At 41.5% G+C, this 21,340-nt stretch overlaps 1 protein-coding gene across 1 annotated transcript in view; it reads right to left on the bottom strand.

Moving 5' to 3' along the window:
* The window catches only part of LOC135450331 (von Willebrand factor D and EGF domain-containing protein-like), a 171,261-nt gene that overhangs the window by 106,324 nt on the left and 43,597 nt on the right, over positions 1 to 21,340 (bottom strand). The window contains exons 3-6 of the mRNA XM_064718392.1: positions 14,360 to 14,585; positions 11,613 to 11,845; positions 2,711 to 2,800; positions 1,000 to 1,135 (exon numbers count right to left, since the gene is read on the bottom strand). Coding sequence (XP_064574462.1) covers positions 1,000 to 1,135; positions 2,711 to 2,800; positions 11,613 to 11,845; positions 14,360 to 14,585 — 685 coding nt within the window. The remainder of the gene's footprint in view (positions 1 to 999; positions 1,136 to 2,710; positions 2,801 to 11,612; positions 11,846 to 14,359; positions 14,586 to 21,340) is intronic.

Raw genomic sequence — 21,340 nt, 5'->3', positions numbered from 1 at the left:
TGCAAAGTGCTGCATGTACGAGAGCCAGCACAGCTGCTGGAACCATAAGGTGCTGCTCAGTTTAAGTTCATTGTGTTGTGATACCATTTAAATTATTTTTCTTTCTTCTGTCTAAGCACTTGGCTGATTGGTGAGGAGAGCTAGGAAAGGGAATTAAAAAGAGAAAAATATCAGGACCTGTCGAGGTTTTGCCAACATTTTTTAGAGCTGGCTTTTTGTGGGTAGAGAAATTGCAGCTGTAATCCTATCTCTAAACATTTCTCTTGTTGAGTCACTTATGGAAGAGAAAGAAACTTGTTAGAAAAAAGCTTGAGTGTTTTATTTGGTACAAATGGAAAGTAAATACCTACATGCCACCCTTAGGCAGGACAGGTATTCCACCTGATTGACCTGAAGACAGCATTTATTGAATAAACGGGCAAGAGTTTTCTCAGTGACATTGTCAATGTTTTCAAGTTAATAAAATAAAAAAACCCCTGAATGTTTAGAAAGAGAATAATACATAAGCACAAGAATGATTTTTTCCTTCTGTATTAAGTTAGACAAAAACTATAAGCCAACAAAAGAAAGAAAAAAGGCTTCACTATGCATTTACTGAATAATAAATCTTCAGGGGAGCTTTTTTATTGATAATTAATGAAATTATTCTACCTAAGAACATTCCTGCTACAAAAAAACCTCCTAAAAATGGAATTTTATGCTCCTGGAATTTAAAATAAGTTCTTTTACTCTCAGTTATTTCATCCATAAATCTCAACAGACTACTGTTCAGGTTATTGCTAGTCAGATTTATGGCTTTGGGGTTTTTTTCTCCCAAAAATCTGTCAGATGTAATCAGCTGTTTTATTTTGCAGATAAAAATATGGCCTAGTTTGCTGATTTTATGGCTTCTGCCCCTTGGTATTATTGATATATTATATTTTCTATTAGAATCCATTGTAACCTAAATACTGACAAAAGCAATCACATTGATTAGATGTCAATATGTAAAACTCTTACCCAAGTCCTCAGTGCTTAGTTGCAAAGTGATTTTACAGGAATCTTCCTGCCCAGGACAGGCAATGGGCACCGTGCTCAGGACAGTCACAACATGCTCCTTGCCATCCTCTGCAATTTCCAGTGATTCTGGCAAAAACTGGAAATAAGAAAAGAACTTTAAGATAATTTTGACAGACAAGAGTGATGACAGATTAATCAGGCAACGCTGACATCTATGAAGCCTGAAGTGGTTTTAACCAATTATTAAGATATTACTTGCAAAATAATAATAACCTTTATCATAATCTCCTTAATAATAATACATTTTGCAATAGCGATCTTCAACTTTATAAGGTAAAATTGCTGTTAACATACTTTAACTACATTATTTGCAATTAAGGAAATGTTTGCAGTTCCCATATATAATGTGTAATTGCTTCTCATCTCCAAATCAGAAAGCCAGTTTTATTAAGCCTGAGAATAATGCTGCAGAATTTACTTAATTTTTAATATCCCTGATTTAAAGGAGCTCCTACCCCAGTGCAGTAGGAGAAGAACCATGGCATAAAGTCTGGCATAACCTCATGGTCATGGGCTCTATGCTTGTAGTTTGCACCAGGTACAAAATAATTACAATTTTTCACCAATTCCCCTTCCCAGGAAGAAGAATTGCTCTGCACATAAAATATTGCAGGTTTGGAGAGAGAGCTGGGGTTGTGCCTTCTCTGTCTGCCCATTGTCCTGGGAAAAGAGCAAAAACAGCCCTCAGAGCTAATTGGAAATGGGAATTTCCATTCCCTGGAAAATTCTGACGTTTAAAAAAATTCCTCAGAAACTGTTCTTCAGATGCCACACAGAACGGGCTGCCAGATGTTTGAAACCCCTTTGATGGAGGCATGACACTCAGATACTCAAAAGATCCCAAAAATCTCCTGAGAGCCTAATCCTTGAGTGGGATTAGACCTGGTTCTTGCACTCAGTGTGAATTTATCTCCAGCAACTTCTGTTTTGTAATGCCTGACCATAACAGGATTATGGATAAAAATTCATATTTTGTTTTCACTTTGTCCTGGTTAATTTACAACAGAATTGCGCATCCTTGGTTTGTAGGTTTGTAGGTTTTTAGGTGTGTCTTCCAAACCCACAAAACCCCCAGAGCTGTTCAGGGCACATTTACTGGCACATGGAACTTTCCCATACTTTGTGGTACATGGTGCCTCGTCACCATGATATTTTATGAAAAATCCCTTCGCCAGGATTTCTTCTCCTGGGAAGATGAGAAGCCTCAGCTTCTCCATGTTTTGCTCCTCTGGAATGTGATTTGGAGAATTGTTTACCCAACATGTGAATTGTTTTTAATTAATGGCCAATCACAGCCAGCTGTGTCAGACTCTCCGACTCTGTCACGGGTTTTTATTATCTGATATCTCCTTTCTCTTTCTTTAGTATAGTTTTAGTATATAATTTTCTTTTAATAGAATATAATATCATAAAATAATAAATCAGCCTTCTGAGAACTTGGAGTCAGGTTCTCATGTCTCACCTCATCCTGGGGACCTCACCAACACCACAACAGTACCAGTGGTGCTTCAGGGTGTTTTACAGACAAATTGAAAGCCATTTGCTCACAGTGAACAGCACTGCTTGTGATGATCAGGACTAATGTTTCTTCTTCATGATTTTCAAATATTCCCTGGTCAGTGACTCAGGGCCATGGGCCTGGATTAATTACCTTAATCCCAGCATAGAAACCTTTGCTGTCCTCAGGCAGTGACTGCTGCTCAGGAGAGCCCCTCCTAAAAGCTGTGACAGTGCAAAAGACCTGTAATAAATAAATAAACATCACATGCTATAGCATTTCTTGAATAACATCCGTATAATTATGCATCTTCCTGTTGCTCAGAAGTTTTCAGCTTTCATTCTACTGCTGAGATATATTTTGGGGATTTAGGCTTTGAGAATATTTATGTGAAAATTTTGAGATTTGGAAGAATGATTTTTTGATGCATTTAATAAGCAAAGAAGAATGGCTTTTGTCTCAATAATTAATTACACTTTATGCTTACAATGTGTTTTCTTCTGCAGTTTTTAAACACCTTGGTTTGGGATTTTGAATCATTTTACTAATAAAAACCTACATTGTTCATAGATGTCACTGTCAGAATTCAGACATTTGCTCTTGGGATCCCAGACTCCAGTCTGTCCACTGGATCACACATCTCTCTGTACCACGTTTGTAAGCATTTTATTTTAAAATTTGAATTTGTTTGACAGTCATCCAGTCTCAGAAACTGTGTCAGCAATAAGAGAAGCTCCTTTTTTTCCCTTAGTGTTTTATAAAAGATAATGCAGATGTGCCTACAGGGTTTATATTGTATTAAAAAAATAAAATTCACCCAAATAAAAAACTCCTCCAAACACAATGTACTAGGACACTTATGTTGTATTCCTAGCACAGCCACACAACTTTTATCTCTGCTGAGCCTGCACACCATCTGCCAACTTAATGTTTCATTGGTTTCAGAAAAACCAAATTGCAAAAATCATTTCTAGGACCATAAGATTAAAATACAGAAATTTTCCTTAAAGCAAATGACAATAGACTCTGAAACTGTAGTTCTGAATATTTTTTTTAGTCTTCTTGGAAATGAAGTAACAGATTGTGACACATTAAATCAAATTCCAGATACTCAGATGACATATTTATAGCTGCTGCCTTTTTTAAGCCTCAAGTAACCCACAAGGAAGAACTGGACCAGTCCAATTTATTTTCCATTATAACAAATGCCTTTGGATGGATTTTTCCAGCATCACTCACTGGCCATGCTGATGCTTGTAGCTCTCACCTGCTGGCTCAGGCACGACCCTCATGATCACTACCTGCAAAGCAGGTTCTGCACCAGGATATTCCCAGATTCGTGTGGCCACGAGCTTCATAACAGCCTGCAATATTTCTTTTAGCACCCTGAAAGTCCCTCCTCGTTACCATCAAGCCGTGAGCTCCCTCCAAACTGAAGAATCCTCTTTCCCACCTCATTTGTGCACAGCAGAAATTCCCCACCAGCAATACAGGGTCGTTTGTAGGGCTGTGGGGAAAAAACAAGTGTTTTCTGTGCTCTTCAAGTGGATTATTTCCAGTTCAGCTCAGTCCCAGGCTTATGTGCCTTTTGGGATGGTTTTACCTTCACAATTTTTCTCACTCTCTTGCAGACAGTTTGGCCCAGTGAAAATGGTGCCATTTGTTACGTTAACAAGATGGAAGCCTTGAGGTCATACTGGGTGTACTGGGGGAAAAACAGACAGATCTCACCTCCCAGAGACACTTCACAGTTAAAATTCCTCAGATATTTCATAGTTATCCAGCCTGCCTCTGAAGGAGAGCAAGTTGTTGTCTCCTCAAGGTAATAAGGCCCTGTTATCATTAGATATTTATTATCTCCAATCCTCCCCTAAAGGCTTGTGCTCAGCTTACAGACTTTCCAAAACACTTCTGCTGGGAAGGCAGAAAGTGAGTGTTGATCATGCTCCTGCAGCTTCTCCTGCTGCTGCCACAGGGAGAGTCTGCAAAATCAGGATCTGGCAAGGCGGTGACAGCAGAGAGAGGGCTCAGATAATGCACATTCGCCCTACCAAAAACAAACAGCCCTGACCCCCTTGCAGAGCTCATGGAGCAGATCACCTGCACCCACATTGCAGGTGATGTATTTGCACTCACTGGGCTGTTTGCACTTTTGGCTTCAGTGCTTTTAACCAAAAATATTCACACTGAAATTCCCTCTGAGCCCAGCACGAGGAGTGTTTGTGCCAGGGAGGAGCAGCAGCCGCCAGGGACAGGCACAGGGATGCCCAGCACTGGCAGAGGATGGCATGGTGATCTTCCCCAAAGTGATATTCTGGCAAAAAACAGAACCCAGCCTCGCTGTATTCCCTCTCATATCTATTTTAGAGGTATATTTTATAGGTAAAGCACCAAACACTCAAATAAAAACTTACTCCCTAATGACACACAGAGATATCTGTAGATATCAGTCCATCCCAGCTCAATCTTCAGTGCTTTTGGAGGTCAGCACAAACTTTAAAAACTCAAAATGTATGGGCAGCCATCACAATTTACATTTTATTTCTGTCTTTTATACGATTCCCACCCTTGTTGGGTGCACACCTCACAATCAGCAATGTTCATCAGATACTGAGCTACAGGTTGACAGTTTGTCACATAATTATGGCAGTCATCCCAAGGAGGAGGGGTTTTTTTGCCTTCAGCTAAATACTAACTCTTTTTTCAGCACTTCAGTAATCAACTTTGTCTTTCTCTTTTTCTCTTTCCCCCTACACCCATCTCAGGATGCAGCCTTTTTAAAGCAAAGAGATGAAAGCACCACTGACAGCAGCATGCTGATGGCCGTGACAAGTTAGGAAGTATTTTTCCACAAACTCATTGGATCTGTTAAAAAAAAAGTCAAATTCTATTTTTTCATCATCTCTTTTAAAGGGACAGGTACCCTTGGACAGGATGACTGGATTGCTTCTTAACATGGGATGCTTTGTTTTCCCTGTGTGCTGGCAAAACTTCCCATAATAGGACAGAAAACTTCTTCTAGGCACAAAACTCATATGAAAAAAGGCTTTTTAGGTGAGAAGTGTCTCCCTTTGTGTGTGTTGGAGCAGATTTCCCCTCTTCCATGGACTCAAACAGAGTTGTACCCATTTTGACATGAACCCCACGAGCAGCTTCTTTAGCTAAAAGCAGAAGTCAGACATTAATTTGGTGAGGGTCAGTTCTGTGAAACAATTTAGGAGAATATTTTAATCCTAGGACTTGTCATGATCCCCAGAAAATTCCTCCTCGGTAACTTGCACATTAAAATGTGGGTAATTTCCCCTAGAGCTTTCAGATTTCATGTTTCCTCCAAATCAGTTGTTTCTACTTGTTTTGATGATAATAATGTCTTTAATTTACCTTTTCCCCTAAATAATTCTGAATGTGGTCATTCATTAATTTGATGATGGTCAGTTAATTCTGTGAAAAAATTTAGGAGAATATTTTAATCCTAGGACCTGTCACCATCCCCAGAAAATTTCTCCTTAATAAATGTGGGTATTTTTCCCTATAGCTTTCATATTTCATGTTTCCTCGAAATTAGTTATTTCTACTTGTTTTGATGATAATAATGTCTTCAATTTCACCTTTTCCCCTAAATAATTCTGAATGTGGTGTGGGGAGCCCAGGCTGGGGTGAGGATGTGGATGTTTACCAGCAGATCCAGCTTTTCCCTCTCCATCATACAGGGGGCTCAGTTAACCAAGGCAGCTGTGGGGAGCTCCCCTCTCCCCATAAGGACCCCTTTAGGGTCACCTTCTGCTGCCATTCCCTCAGCAGGGCAATCTGGGGGCTGCAGAAGGTGCAGAAGGTGATGATTATTAACAGCAAGGTGATTATTAACAGCAATGTGATTATTAACCCTGGGGTTGAATCCCCCTCCTGCAGTGCCCCCCATGCCAGGGCAGGCTGGGGCTGCAGGGCTCAGGGTGACACTCCTGGATGGAAGGTGGAGGCAGGGCAGGGAATCACCAGGCCTGGTGAAAGGTGTGTCCTGGTGGCTCTGGGGCACTGCAGCCGCCTTTGCCTTCTCCATTAAACACTAATGGGCTGGGGTTAGAAACTCTGCTGGCAGCTGGGAGGGAGCTGGGGTTTGCAGCCTTGATGAAAAGAGCAAAGGATGAGCAGAACTGAGGGGTGACATTTCTAGGGAAGCTGGAGGAAAAGAAAAATAGTTCTCATTAGCTTGAGAAAATGATCTGGCTGTAGGTATTTGCAGAAAGGGGTAGGAACAAAGTCTCTGGGAAGGGTTAGCAGGAAGGGGAAAGTCGGGAGAATCTGTCTTTGATTTAATTAATGAACTAGACCTTGCAGCCTTAGAACACAAATCACTGCCTGTGAGGGGCTGTGGCTGTGCAGAGCAGGGAGCAGGTGCAGCTGTGTGACCTGGCCCTGTGGGTAGCCCAGCCCTGCTCACTTTGCTGCTGGCAGCTCTGCCTCCCCAGGTGCCACATGGCCGGGCAGTGTGTGGGAGCTGACTCTGGGTCAGCATTCTGCTAAGGAAGGAAGTTTTCCCAGGGTAATGGCAAGGTGTTTCATCATCTGCAGAGTTTTATCAGCTCTCTGACCCTTTCTGCTTTAAAATCTCTGCTCAAGTTCACCTAGAGCTCTGTTTCTGCGGGGATGCTTCTCATTTTCTACCTGAAGGTTGAGGGAGAAATTGTAAACTCAGCTGACCTACAAACAGGCAGGTCTTCCTGTTCCTGTTGATTTTGACAAATCCAGTGGCTGGGAGGGGATTAGTCCTTAAGATGGGGAGATGCCACTTTGTCACTTTGGAGTCCAGATGCTGCTGCAGACCTCTGGGCTGGGCAGTGACAGAGTCTGAGTCAGTGAGAGCTGAGCCAAGGGCATGAAGTGACCCCAGAGGGGAGATGCTGAGAGCCAGTGCTCACTGGGGTCTGTAGGATGAAACATTGCTATACCTGGGAGAGGAGAAGGGGCAAACCCTCGAGATGGCCTTCTAAGTGTTTGAGTATTTCCATAGGTACAGACTTAATATGATTTAACATTTATGAGCCCATATGCCCAGGATTTTCTGTCTAAGTGCAATAAATGTAGTGAATCCATCATCTGGAATGAGCAGCTTCTCTGCCCTGGGCTGATCTGGGGCATTTCTTAGAAGTGCTGGCAATAAGACAAAAATCCTTTTTTCCTTGAGAGAGGAGGTGTAAGTGCTCTGCAAGGTCTGGCTTCCTTCAGCACCAAGAACAACAGGACTGTAAGATCTCTTGCCTCATCACTGCAGGTGCTTAAGGCCAGCTGGGATGGGGTTTGGAGCAACCTGGCCTAGCAGAAGGTGTCCCTGCCCTTGCAGGGGGGTTGGAGCTGGATGATCTTTGGGCTCTCTTCCAATCCCAACCACTTTATGAAATTTCATGCTTTTTCCCTTGTGAGAGAAAAATAGCTATTTTATATATTGAGGCAATAATTTGCTATCTTTTTGGCTGGGGCTTAATCTCCTTCTGTTGCAGAGTGCCATGCAAAGCAGCCACTTCTATCAGAGAGCTCAGAAAGGCTGGTTTTGCTTAAACATTCTTATTTTACAACCAGCACCATGGTTTATGTAGGGTGACAATTGCTCCTCGCCACGTGAACTTTTGGATTGCTGTGCTGAGCAAAATCTGCACAGTTTTCTCCTAAACACCTTTCTTTCTTAGCATAACTCATTACTCACAGTGTGCTGCTATAATTTATAGATGGCTGTGCCTCGAGGAATGAAATGACCTCTGTCACTATCACATAAATAAGGCTTAGGAATGCCAGGATTTTCATATCAGATGGAGTGGGCTCCTTTCAGAGCTTATAGAGAAATAGTGGCATGGTATAGATTTATTTAAGACTGCAATAGTTTCATGAACATTGTGCTGCCAGCATTACTGTCTGAAATAACAAAATTGGAACCCAAAGATGGGGGGAAGAAAGGACACATGATGGCTATTAAAAAATAACTGGCTGTTTAGTCAATACAAGTTCAGGGATGTTGGCTGGTAAATCTCAATTCTTCTCTAAGGTTTGACTGCGTATTAAAATATATCAATAGCTATTCCATTATGTGACTGACCTATTGCCTGGAGGTGTTTTTACAAAGAATAGCATTGACATCAACCACCCAAAAAGTGATGTAAAAAAAAAATCATCTAGCTTGGTTGTGTTTTTTTTTGTCAAGAAAGGAACAGAGAAGATGCTGATTTCAAGCCATGAATGTGTGGAACCAAATCCCGGTTATTGTGCAAGTAGAGATTATCAGTAAAAAAGGTTCAAAAAAGGCAAGTAGTTTTCAAAATGCTGCAAATTCTCTGTCTTGGGGGACAAATTCTGCCTTGAATGCCCCTCGTGCATCCTGGCAGTGCTCAGCCTTGGGGATGCTCCCACTGGGTTCTGCATGGAGAAGGGGAAAATACTGGAAAGTGCAACTGATTTATTTTGTCCTCTCTCATATCAGTGCAAATCTGGCCTCCCTTTAATAGCGCCTGAGAGAATATTCCTCCATCTGCATCTTTCCTGGGAAGGTGAAAGTTACCCATTGCCTCTGGGTGGTGGAATTTGGTGCCAGGGTTTGATTCCTCTTATAGTGGCATCACCTTTCCTCTAGGGTAGCCCTAAAAATGCTAAATTTCTTCAGATTTACACCTCTGGAGATGAGAGTCTTTTCCCTTTTGACTCCTGTTAGACACCCAGTCTGGGATGGCCAACAGTGACATGCTGTTTTTAAAATCTTTATTTTGTAAAACGGAATTCTCAGTTGCAGCTGCAGCTTCATCGCTTGGTTTTCACCCGTGATGATTTATGGATAATTATAATTAGTCTAATAGGCCATGAAGACCTTTAAAAAAGCCTAACAAGGAAGAGAATGCTTTAGTCTCACTAAACCCACTAAATTAAACACGTACTTTCAGCAGAGGACAAAGAAGGGCTTACTGGAAACTCAATACAATAAAAATAGTCTTATAAAGATTTGGCAATGCTACTCGTTAACAGAACCATATTTTCTCTGAATCCCTCAGGACTGTTAAAACAAGATTTGAAGTGATTGCAAGTGAAATAATTTGGATGAGAATATCTCTTTATAGCACAAACTTGTCTTAAAACTGGCAGAATTATCTGCCTCATCTTATAACATGTGAGGGCATCATTCAGCCTTGATAAAAGAAGGCTTAGGGGAAACCTCATCCCCATGTTCCAGCTTTCAAAGAGTGGATACAAAGAAGATGGAGGGTCCTTTTTTACAAGTAGGAACATGGAAAAGATGAGGGAAAATTCAGATTGATCACAAAAAGAATTTTTTTCACAATGAAAACAGTTATCCATTGGAATAATCTCAGCACTGGTGGATTTCCCAGCATTGGACACTGCAGGTTCAGCAGGAAAGGGTGCTGGGCTTTCTTGTCTAGACTGTGCTTTTGCCAAGAAAATTTAGACCAGATGAACCTTGAACCCTCTGTGAGGGCTGGTATTCTATGATCCCATGATCTCAAAGAGCTGCAAAATGCCAAGACTATTTCCAACCTGCTTTCAACACCAGGACATTATCCCTATTTATTCTGTTTGCTGCAGCATCACTAATGTCCCTCTGCCTGTAAAAGTTATGAACCTAATTTAAATTTAAAAGTCTTGTTTCTGCACCATAAAAGGCCATGAATTCATACACAAGTCAATTTTTTTTCACATCTGTATTGGTTTCTGTTTTGTTATTGTTGTTGCTGTTGAGAGCAGATCATTGTTGCTGTGTAAGCCATCAAATATACTTCTTAAAGATTGTTTTGTAATGAACTCTATCTTTCAGTATGCTATTGAACCAGGAATTTGGAATCAGAGAGGCAGAACAAAGTGAAAAAAACCCCATAAAATGTATCTCCCTCTATTTTAAAATGTATAATATATTTTTTTCCCTGTGAAAAGATGTTATTGTGTCTCTGGTCCATGGATATAAAAATTACTGAGTGCATGCAGCTGAGCCTGCCTCTGCTGCAAGATACAAAAAGTACTAAACAAAAATTGGCTCAAGCACCTGTACCCACCACTTATACAAACCCCACAGCCTTCAAGGTGTAATGTAACTGCAAATATTCAATTTGCCTTTAGAGTGTGGCAAAATACCTTCCAAGAACTCGATGTGATTCACAGACATTTTACAGGTCCTGAACCCAGTTAATGTTATTAAATAATCTTGCAATGAAACAGTCTCAGATCTTTTTTCGGGCAGTAGCTCCAAGCACAAGGAGTGAGGAGCAGCACTAATAAAAACCCCACAGAGGTTTAGGAAGGAGGTTTGATCCCCTCTGTTTGTGTGACCTGTGCTGCTGAAGGTGGGTGGCATTACTGTGTCTCCAAGATGGAGATTTGTGCTGTCCATCTCCACGTAGGAATAAAATAAAAGGTAAATAATAAAATAAAAAATAATAAATAAAATAATCAATAAATATAGGAATAAATCTCCACGTAGGAATAAAATAAAAGGTAAATAATAAAAAATAAAAAAAGGTAAAATACCTTCCAGGAACTCACTGCGATTCACAGAAATTTTACAGGTCCTGAACCTGGTTAATGCTCTTACATAATCTTGCCATGAAACAGTCTCAGATTTCTTTTTGGGCAGTAGCTCTAAGCACAAGGAGTGAGGAGCAGCACTAATAAAAACACCACAAAGGTTTGGGAAGGAGGTTGGATCCCCTTTGGGTGTGTGACCTGTGCTGCTGGAGGCGGTGGCATTACTGTGTCTCCAACATGGAGATTCGCGCCGTCCATCTCCACGTAGGAATACAATAAAAGGTAAATAATGAAATGAAAAATAATAAATGAAATAATCAATAAAAAAGGTAAAATACCTTCCAAGAACTCATTGCGATTCACAGAAATTTTACAGGTCCTGAACCCGGTTAATGTTATTAAATAATCTTGCCATGAAACAGTCTCAGATCTTTTTTTGGGCAGTAGCTCTAAGCACAAGGAGTGAGGAGCAGCACTAATAAAAACCCACTGAGGTTTAGGAAGGAGGTTTGATCCCCTGTGCTGCTGGAGGCGGTGGCGTTACCGTGTCTCCCAGGCGGAGATTCGCGCCGTCCATCTCCACGTAGGAAAACACCTGCAGGGTTGTCTCCTGGTGGATCTGCTCCCTCTTTCCTGGGCCAGAGAGGCGAGACCAGAGCACCCTGAACTGCACTGGGGGCTCAGGGGCAGGGGGGCTGTAGCTGCATTTCAGGTGCACTCGGCCTTGCACGAGCTCGGGGGTGATCGATGGTTGCAAAGCCAGGCTTGAGAGCTTGTCTGGAAAAGGAGAGCAAAAGAGGGATGGAGCACAAAATGTTATTTCGGTGTTATGGTTGTTCACCTAACAAGAAGATGTCAATGTAATTAAATATGGGATGAGCACTACATTTTGTCTTCTCGTGACTTAATTAGTAACCATGCAAGCAAGAAGGTGTGTTTTGTATGAAACGCAAAAATTGCTAATTGTGTCCTGACTACCTATTGCTGTTGTACCATCTGACCTGCTGGTTTTGAATGTTTTTTTTCTTTTACTTTTTTTTTTTTTTAATTCTGCAGTGAGAAAAACATTATTGAAATGAAGCACTCAGATTAATACAAATTAATTACTCTGGCATAGACCCTCAGCTTTGCATTTCCCTGGAGCACAGCCTTTTGATCCAAGTTTTGCAAGAAGCCCAGGAGAGATATGAGAAATCACTATGTTGCAGAGGTAAACTGACTCCCAGAAAGCAGCCAGCCTCTATCGCCTTACTGAACATCCTTTACAAGCTGTTTTAGGATGTATCTAGGCTAGGTCTGCTCAATGTAGTCTCCCTCTGCCCAGAATAATGCTATTGCTCTAAAAATACAGCTTGCTTTCTGTAGGCTTCAACAAGTAATGAAGTCTGAAACCTTTCTTCCTGTTAAACTCCCCCAGAAAGCAGAAACAAAGAAAGGTATAATAGTGTAAGGGGATGTTTTTCATCTCTAGAGACCCAGACTCAAGCAAAACATGAAGCTGGTTCAGATGCTTTGAAAGGATAAATTAAGTAACTTTTCCAGACAAGTGTAGAAAATATAATATGTGGGAACCCAAGAGAATAAAATATGAAGCTGTTCTAGCAGAACAGAGAACCAATGTGTTAACATCTGTCCAGGGCAAACAGCAAAAGGCAAGAAACAAGTTACTTAAAAAATGAATAAAGACCAGTTGTTTATACCCTTTTGTATTTCATTTCTTAGAGGAGCTGCCTCTAACCGTGGCTCACATCATGACTGTGTGCAGGAAATTATCCCAGAAGGACAGAGTTACGTGATCAGCTCAGGGGAGGATGTGAGAGGAATTGCAAGCACGAACTCTGCTTTTCCCAGCTGTGTCCTTTCTGCCAAGTTATGGAGTTTTAAATTCAGCTTGTTTTGCAGCTCAGAAGCTCTGATTGCTGTCCTGCTCCTGAGCCTCCAGCAGAAGGAGCCGGGGAATTGACCCCAACACAAAGCCATGGCAGCTGGACCCAGCTGAGCCTCCTGTGGTGAAATATTTACAGCTGAATTGAAGCCATGAGGTAAAAAACCCCAGTAAAAAAAACTCTAGATTTGGATTTTTTTCCATCCAATGCATGAGACTGCAAAAACTAAAGGCTAGAAATTAAAGACTCTGAAGGACTGGACCTCTCTGAAAATGAGATTGGGAAGGGATAAGCATTCTTTTCTTAGAAATGTAGGTGGCTTTATATCACTGAACAGGTATGAATCATCAAACAGGACAAAATTATTCACCCAAAATATATTGGCCAAAAAGTTCTTTGAACAAGAGTAGTGGAAATCTTATAGTTTATAAAAAAGCCAAGCTTAAACTGAAAAATGACTATTCAGTTAAAAAGTAATTTCTGAGTAAGAATCAGTTTCATTTATTTTAATGGATTTTTTTATTTCAAATACTGAATTAATCTCATGTCCTTTGAGCCTTTCTTCCTTCCTTCCTCTTCTTCAAGTAGGAATGTTAAAATATTGATAAAGATAAGAAAATAGTTATCTTTCTCTTTAAAATTTATTTAAGCTTGGAGTTTGAAAATTGAAAAGCTGATAACCCTAGTTTCTCAGTGTCATGTTTCTGTCCAAAAACACTAAAAGGAAAGTATAAAGGTAATTTTTTCATTTTGAGAAAGAAGCATGTTTTCTGATGAAATCTACATGCACCTGGCCATGCTCCAAAGTTCAGGAGGTTTAACTGAATGAGCAATTGCTTTCTGCTTTCCCTTTGTTTCCTAGCTACCGAGCAGAGGTTACATCTCTCGTAGTAGGCTGAAAATTATTTCTGACGAGAACAATTATATAAATGTCATGAAAAAGATGTTATCAATTTGGTTGGGTTTTAAATTTTTTTCTCCTTGCAGAGTTTCAGAATTACCTTTATTTGAGGGGGATACTGTATTATTAAAGATAAGGAGAGGCCTTAGAGACAGTCTCCTGGATACAGAGCCTGGGTACAGCTGAGATGCCTCCGCACACTCGCTTTGCAACTTCAAGCCAAAGTGGAGCCAAAGACAGTGGGAAAGGTTACACGTGAGCTGTAACCAAGCAGAGAACACTCCAGCAATACACACCAGATTACATTTTGCACTGGTAATAGGAGCTATTCTTCAGGAACACCTTGGACTGCCACTGATTTATTTCCTCCACGCTCCGCGCCTTAGCGGCAGTGACGCTTGACTCGCAAGGTCAGCGAGATGCACACTGCAACACCGGGGCCTTTGAGCCCCCAGCCTGAGAGGCACAAGCAATCTTATTGATAAATTCTGTGCTGCTCCTCACCTTCTGCACAGTAGCCCATGCATCCCGGCGTGGGCTGCAGGAGGTAGACAAAGAAAGCGCCGCAGTTCCTGACGGCGACGGGGATGCGGAACAGGCAGCAGTCCCTGGTGCCCCCAAAGCCCTGCCAGCTGGCACAGCCCGTCAGCCTCTTGCTCTCCCCTGGAGCTGGCAGGGATTCCGACTTCAGGGACAGCCACACCGGGGCTTGCGTCCCACATTTGTTCATCTGAGGGTGCACACAAAGGAGACGTTTACGTTTAAGCGTGGTAAGATTCCTTTCAGGAAAAGGAATGGAATCGTGGAATCAGAGAACAAAGTCTGGCAAACACTGTGGAAAGAAGCATTTGATGTGATCAAATTGATATCATTTGATAAGATCAAATTGATATCATTTGATATGATCAAATAAAATGCAATTGAAAAACCCAGAAAATTTGAAAATGGAGTGACTACAACCAAATGGACTGAGATGAAATGAAGGGCAGTGAAAAGGACCAAAACTTCCAAAATTACTCCAATTAAAATCCTGAAATCGGGGAAGAAAAGTAAACAACGAGACACAAGAAATGAAACATTTAAAAAAAGAAAAAGGAAAAATTCCGGTACTAAGTGAAAACAATAAAAATGAATGGAGTGAGAAGAAGTGCAGGGAAATAGACTGAAGCTTGCCCAAATAATCCTCATTGAAATCACAAGATTTCATTCCCTTTCCTGAAAGTGGAGATCACTAAAACCCAAGAGCCTGTGTGAACCTGGAGGGTCAGTGAAAAAGCTGTGTGGGTGGGGATGAAAATGTCCTGCTCGGTTTTGAGAAGTGGCTTTACACAGATAAAATGCTTAAAGGACACAATAACAGGATTGCAAAGTATTTTCCTCTGGCTTTGGTTGGTTTGTATGAAGAAGATGAAAGCATGAAAGCAAGCTAGATCACCTGTCTCCAAACCATCTGCCCTGCTCCTGACAGCTCCTGCCCTTCCAGCACCCCCTGGACACATTTGTGGGGCCTGTACCTCTCCCTCACTCTTGAAGAGAGACACATATGAAAGATGGAAAAAACATATGTGCAGGACATGCATGACTTAACTTTCTATTTTTTTTTTATTTTATTTTTGCTTTCAGGCTTTTTATCTATTAACAAATTCCCTGAATACAGAAAATCCCAAAGCAGAAAGCATTGGTCTTAAATGGTTTAAATGACAGCATGTTGAGTCATGGCCAGAAGAGACTGATTTCCATTTCCCAACCTAGGGATGTGTGTTCAGGAATCTCAGATCTGAGCTGCCCTCTGTACCTGTCAGGCTCTCTCTCCTGACTAAAGGAACATGGTTCTCTAAAGCTGTCTCTAATTTAAGCACCTCAGTGAGGAGATTAGGTATAATCAGGGCCTTATTAAATATACAAAGCCAATTACAATGGTGACTCATTTTTTCTGCACCATTACCTAGCATTTGCCAATATGCAAAGCACAGAGGTATTTGAGCTAAAGTTTGGAAATTATTACCAAATACTGACAATAATTTGCTCTCAGACATCAGTCATATTCAGCAGAGCATGACTGCTGCTGTCACTTTGCATTTCTTCAGCCAGTGACAGTGAACCATCTCTACTAGTCCAGCTTGGCGAACGTGATTCTTCCCAGTGTGTTTGGCTATAAATCACATTGGGGAAAAAAACCAACCCAAAACCCAGCATTTTTTCCCATTGGCCCAGGTTTGCTGTTTCTCTTTCAAGATCGAACGTTATTTGTGACAGCAGGGGAAGCAGTGAAAGCCAAAGGATAAATTTATTAAGTCACGCACCAGTTCCCTCCTGCAGTCTGGGTTGTACCTGGGAGCTATTCAAGCCAGGAAGCAGGGGCAGGGGAGAAGGGGTGCACACCCAGGACAGCCAGGGTAGGGGAAAAACAATCAACAAGGTGACATGGCACAGTCTGATTTCCATTTGGAGCCAGTTATTGTCAGGCTTCTGAAAACAAGGATTCCAGAGAGACACCACTGAAATTGTCCAAGGTCGTTGGGGTTTTTTGGTTTTTTTTCCTCCTGAAAAGTGGCAGCAGCTGAGCAGAGAGGCCGACCCTGCCTCCCCTGTGTGGTGTCCTGGTGGTCTTGCAGGTGGCACTGGAGCTCCCTGGGGAGCAGCAGCCTTCCAGCACTGTGCAACCAAAGGGGGCCAACATAAAAATTCTGCTAGGTGGAATTTAAACCAATCCCTTCCCTTGCTTTCTTTAATACCCACATTATGTGTAAGTTTAAAGAGGTTTGTTCTGTTTGTTTATTTACAGCTTTATGGGATATGAGTGTTTTCTGTGCTGGTAAAAATACAGAAGATGGGAATTTATTGCATCCTGGTCAACTTCTGGAGTGCAAGGAGTGGTGTGGAGAAGCATGTTTCCAAAGCATGCTTATGAGCATACACTTGTAATGACCTGGAAAAGTGGAAAAGACAACATCCAGAGAAGCAGCATGGGAGAAGAGAGAGGGATGGAAACTGAAGCTCTGTGGTCTCTGCTTCATCCTCATCTGGGTGTGATACCTGCAGCCTGAATTTCGTCTTACACAAGGAAACCACAAACTTCAGTGCCTCTGTAAAGATTGCTGGACTGGAACATTCTTTTCGAACTTGCACTGAATGCAGGTATTAGTGAGTTCACCCTGGAGGTGTTTGGAACTACACAAGCTGGAAGAATTAGTTATGGGGAGCAGAGCAGCAGGGATGAGTGAGCACTGGATTTCAATGGATGTGTGCAAACTCAGAGAGTCTTGTAGGAAAGGGTTTGGTGAGGAGACACAGCACAACCTACCCATCCCAACTGTAAAAACACTGCTACAATTCTCTGTAAAAGAACTTTTATTGCTTGAAATCTGCTACAGCATCCATCTGATGCTGCCTTTACCAAAGTAACTGGTGCCAGCACATCAGTGCTGCTGCACTGGGAGCGCAGCTGCTGGGCTGCCTCTGGCCAGGCACACACAGTGCCTCAGTTTCCCTGGCTGCCTGACCTTGGGCAGATAACAAATCACTGACTCTCTGTGTACCTCACTTCCTTATCTCTCAACCAGAGGTGGAGGTGGCTGAGATGATAATAGCCTTTGGTGTCCTGCAGCAGTGCTGGGAAGGTAATTCATTAATGAGACACCCATCTCTCTGCTGTGCTGGGGGCCATGGAGATAAATAGATGTGAGCGTACTCTGGCTGTGAGAAAAGGCAGAAAGTGATCCATACATAAAACATAAAACTGGGCCTGGATCTCTTGTTAACACACAGAGGAAAAACTGCAATGCTGAAATAAGAGGATGGTGGCTTTCCCCCTCTGTTTTTATCCTCACCAGCAGTCCCTGAGCCATTTCAGTGCTGGAGAAAGTGTGGATTGGCATCACTGATGTCAGAATGCAGCTTTCTGATAATCCCCCATGGGGATCTGCTGCATTTGCCCTGGCCAATCTTGCACTGAAACCACTTGGGAGACAGTTTGTTATATAACACACACAAATTACAAGCAATGACCAACCCTTAAGAGGGTAAAAAAATCAGACTGTGAGACAGCAAGTCATTGCAACAAGCTGTGATACAGGATTACAGGCTGGCCAAGGAAGGATTTTGGTATAAATCAAGTATTTCTGTTTTCCTGGCAGCTCTATGACACACATGAATTTATTTTCTGTTATGAGCTGCGTGTGGTCCTTCTGAGTCAGGCAAGTTGCCACACACTAGCCAAAAGGATTTGCTGCATGAGGCCTCTGTGAATTAGAAGACAGACCTGGGAAGGCAAGGGCAAATGTATATTCATGTGTTCAACCAGCAGCAGAGATAAGAACAGGAAAAAAACCCACAAAAACAAACAAACAAAACAAAAAAGCAAAGAAACTTAGAAGAATAATCTAGGAGAAGAGGCTTCAAAGAGCCAAAATTTTCAAGTCCCCACTGTGTCATGATTTGCATTGAATTTTGTAGCCGTCATTTGGGAGAGTAACCAGAAAATTGAATACAGAGGCAGCAAATGATTGGCATTTAAAACAGAACATTTACCTGCAATGCCTGCAGTCACTGCTGCTCTAGGGATGTTGGAGAGATGTGGGAGTCTCACTCAGCAGCATTTCCAAAAGGAAGGAGGAATTACACAGCTGCCTCTATGGGACAGCAAATTCCACAGGTTCAGGTATCCAGCTTGCACAAAGGAGAATTCTCCAAACAGAAGGGACACTTCAGGCTCTTGGCAGCCTTCTTTAGTATCCTTCCATACTTTATCTAATTGTAATTAGGTGGTGTTTTTAATCTTCAAAGCATTTTATCAACCTTACCCAATTAATCTTTGCAACACCTCAATGTGGCAGGTAAACATTCATTATATATTTTTGATTCCTAATTAGACACCAGATAATAATTTAAATAATCCAATTTAGAAAACCTAAACAATAAAAAAAAAGTTTTCTCCCTTTGCCAAAACAAGGGAACAAGCCATTATTGTTTAATCCAATGATGCCTCCTTCCATTTGCTTGGGGTTTGGAGTATCAACCAGTTTGATTGATTGGACACTGTGGTTCTTCATAATTGCACAAAGAAATCAAGCTCGATTGTTCTTGTCACTTGGGTATTGCTGAAATTATGCTGTTAAAAATAAGTAGCACCATATGTGAGGAATGCATTGTTTTAGTTGCATGGAGATGGAAGGCTTTTTGGTGTGCTGCTGGTTGGCAGTTAAAGCATTATGATTTTGCATCTGTTGCCCACTCAAAACTTTACTTTAGCTTTTTTTTTTTTTTAATTTCTTTGTAGTTAGTTAAAGTAAATAAGTTTGGTGGTTTTTTTTAATTTCAGACTGGGGCCAAACTCTACAGAAATCAGTTTACGTCAGGAATATCTGTAGTAGCAATTAAACTGGTGCTTGTCTTGTTTTTCTTTTAAGCACATGCCTCTGAACAATAAAGGCTGTAATTGTAATTTCTACAGAAGGGGTTTTGCATGTCTGAAAAACAAGCAAGAAAAACAAAGGCTCTTCATACCTAGCATTATGAGTTGGAATATTCACGTAAGTGTTCAAGAAAGAATTACAGATTAAATAATACCTTGAAGGTGTCACTTGCTTTTAAATTCATAGAACAATTGCAAATCAAAGTGGGGCTGGATTCAGAGCAAAATAATAATTGAAACAAAATAATAAATTAATGGCATGCAGCTGAGGTTCTGTGTTTTGATTGTGAGTATAAAATGTTCTCTAAGAGGTTTAAGAGGAAGGAATGAAACTAAGTATGGAAAAAATAAATCTTCTCCTCTAGGGACTGACATATTAAGTATCATGAGCAGGTTAGATTTGCCATGCTTTAACATGACCTTGTTTTATACACCAAAGATTAGCATTTAAACCTGTGTTTGATCCTAGTATACGTGTAAAAAAGTAAACCTATAGTGCTAAAAATGAAACTATTGAGAAAATACCAACTCTTACTAGGATTGGTATAACACATCTTCCATTTACATGAACATTTACAGTTGCACATGAATTTAAACCATGCTCAGATTTGGAGAGTGTTTTGCTCATTTAGAGGATGAAATTTCTGGAGAAAGGCATTGGAAGTTATCTTGATAACCCATCACAGGCAGGTGTTATTGGACATGTCTCTAACAGAGTCTCATATCCATATGTAGCCCATAGAGAAGCTTGATACAGAATTGCGTGTGCCAAAAAATTGCAGTTATGGGGCTGGCACATGGGAGAGAAATTAATTTAAATCACAGAACATGTGGGGTTGGAAGGGACTCACAGGGATCATCGAGTCCAAATGCTGGCCCTGCACAGGACAACCCCAAGAGTCACACCAAGAGCCTGAGAGCATTGTTCAAACACTTCTGAGCTCTGCCAGGACCTGTGGATCACTCCCTTGCAGTTCTTGGAGCTGTGGCCACTTCCCTGGGGAGGCTGTTCACTGCCCAGCCACCTCTGGGAAAGAGCCTTTTCCTAATATCCAACCTCAGCCTCACCTGACACAATTTCAGGCCATTCCCTCAAGTCCTGTCACTGTCACCACAAAGCAGAGATCAGTGCTTGCCCCTCCTCTTGCCCTCACAAGAAAGTTGAACAACCCAGAAGTATCTGAACCCAGAAGTCTCTGAACCAGGGGTTGCTGGAGATTGTTAATGTGCAAAAAATGAAATTATTCCCCTTTCCTGCCATTCCCTCCAGGAAAATACATTCAGCTGCTGATGAGGACAAGCACCTGGGGCCAGTGGAACTTCTCCACAGGAAGAAGAGAATTTTCAGCCCATTTCTGGCTTTTCTGTGAGTGTGGTGTGGCACTTGAATTTGCATTACAGGCAGCAGCGTGCCCTGCTCTGCTGTAATCCACAGATTGATCTTTTATCTGACTGTGGAGCAGAGCTTCAATAACATTAGTGTGTGATGTTCCCTCGCATTTCTTTTTAATGTTTGTGCCTCCCACGGGGCTTGCCCATATGTACATGTATCCAGGTGTATGCATATACCCTGTATTATTTGAATTCAGAAGCTGGAATTTCTGTAATTGATGTATGTTTTCCCATATTGGTTGTTAAGTACTTCTTTGTATTTTTAATAGATTTTCTGTTGAGCTTTTATTTTTCCATCTTTTGTTCTCCCTCTGAAGGTCATTTTCCTATGGTCTGGCCATGTCTGTGCATTGTTTCCTGCTTCTTAATATACTGCCTTAATCTTAGTAAAAGCTCCACTGTACTTTTTTTCATTCAGTGTTTTTGCCTTCCACAGAAGATTTAGCAATTCTTGAAGAACAAACTGTGATCTGCAGCAGCAGCCTCAACACAGGAAGATCCAAAATTTGCAAATTTTTATTGGACTTCTACTACAATATATTTTTGGATAGGGAAGTGGCTGTGGCCAGGAGTGCATGTCCAGGATCTGGTAATTGCTGTGCCTCCTTTGGGAGCACGGGGGGAAAGGCAAGGAAGAAATAGAGGGAGGAAGGTCAGGATCATTTGTTACCTGCCCTGAG

This window comes from Zonotrichia leucophrys, chromosome 7 (assembly GCF_028769735.1).
Source record: "Zonotrichia leucophrys gambelii isolate GWCS_2022_RI chromosome 7, RI_Zleu_2.0, whole genome shotgun sequence".
Classification (NCBI taxonomy): domain Eukaryota; kingdom Metazoa; phylum Chordata; class Aves; order Passeriformes; family Passerellidae; genus Zonotrichia; species Zonotrichia leucophrys.
Note: the sequence above shows the minus strand (reverse complement) of the source record. Positions and strands in the feature narration are given on the sequence as shown.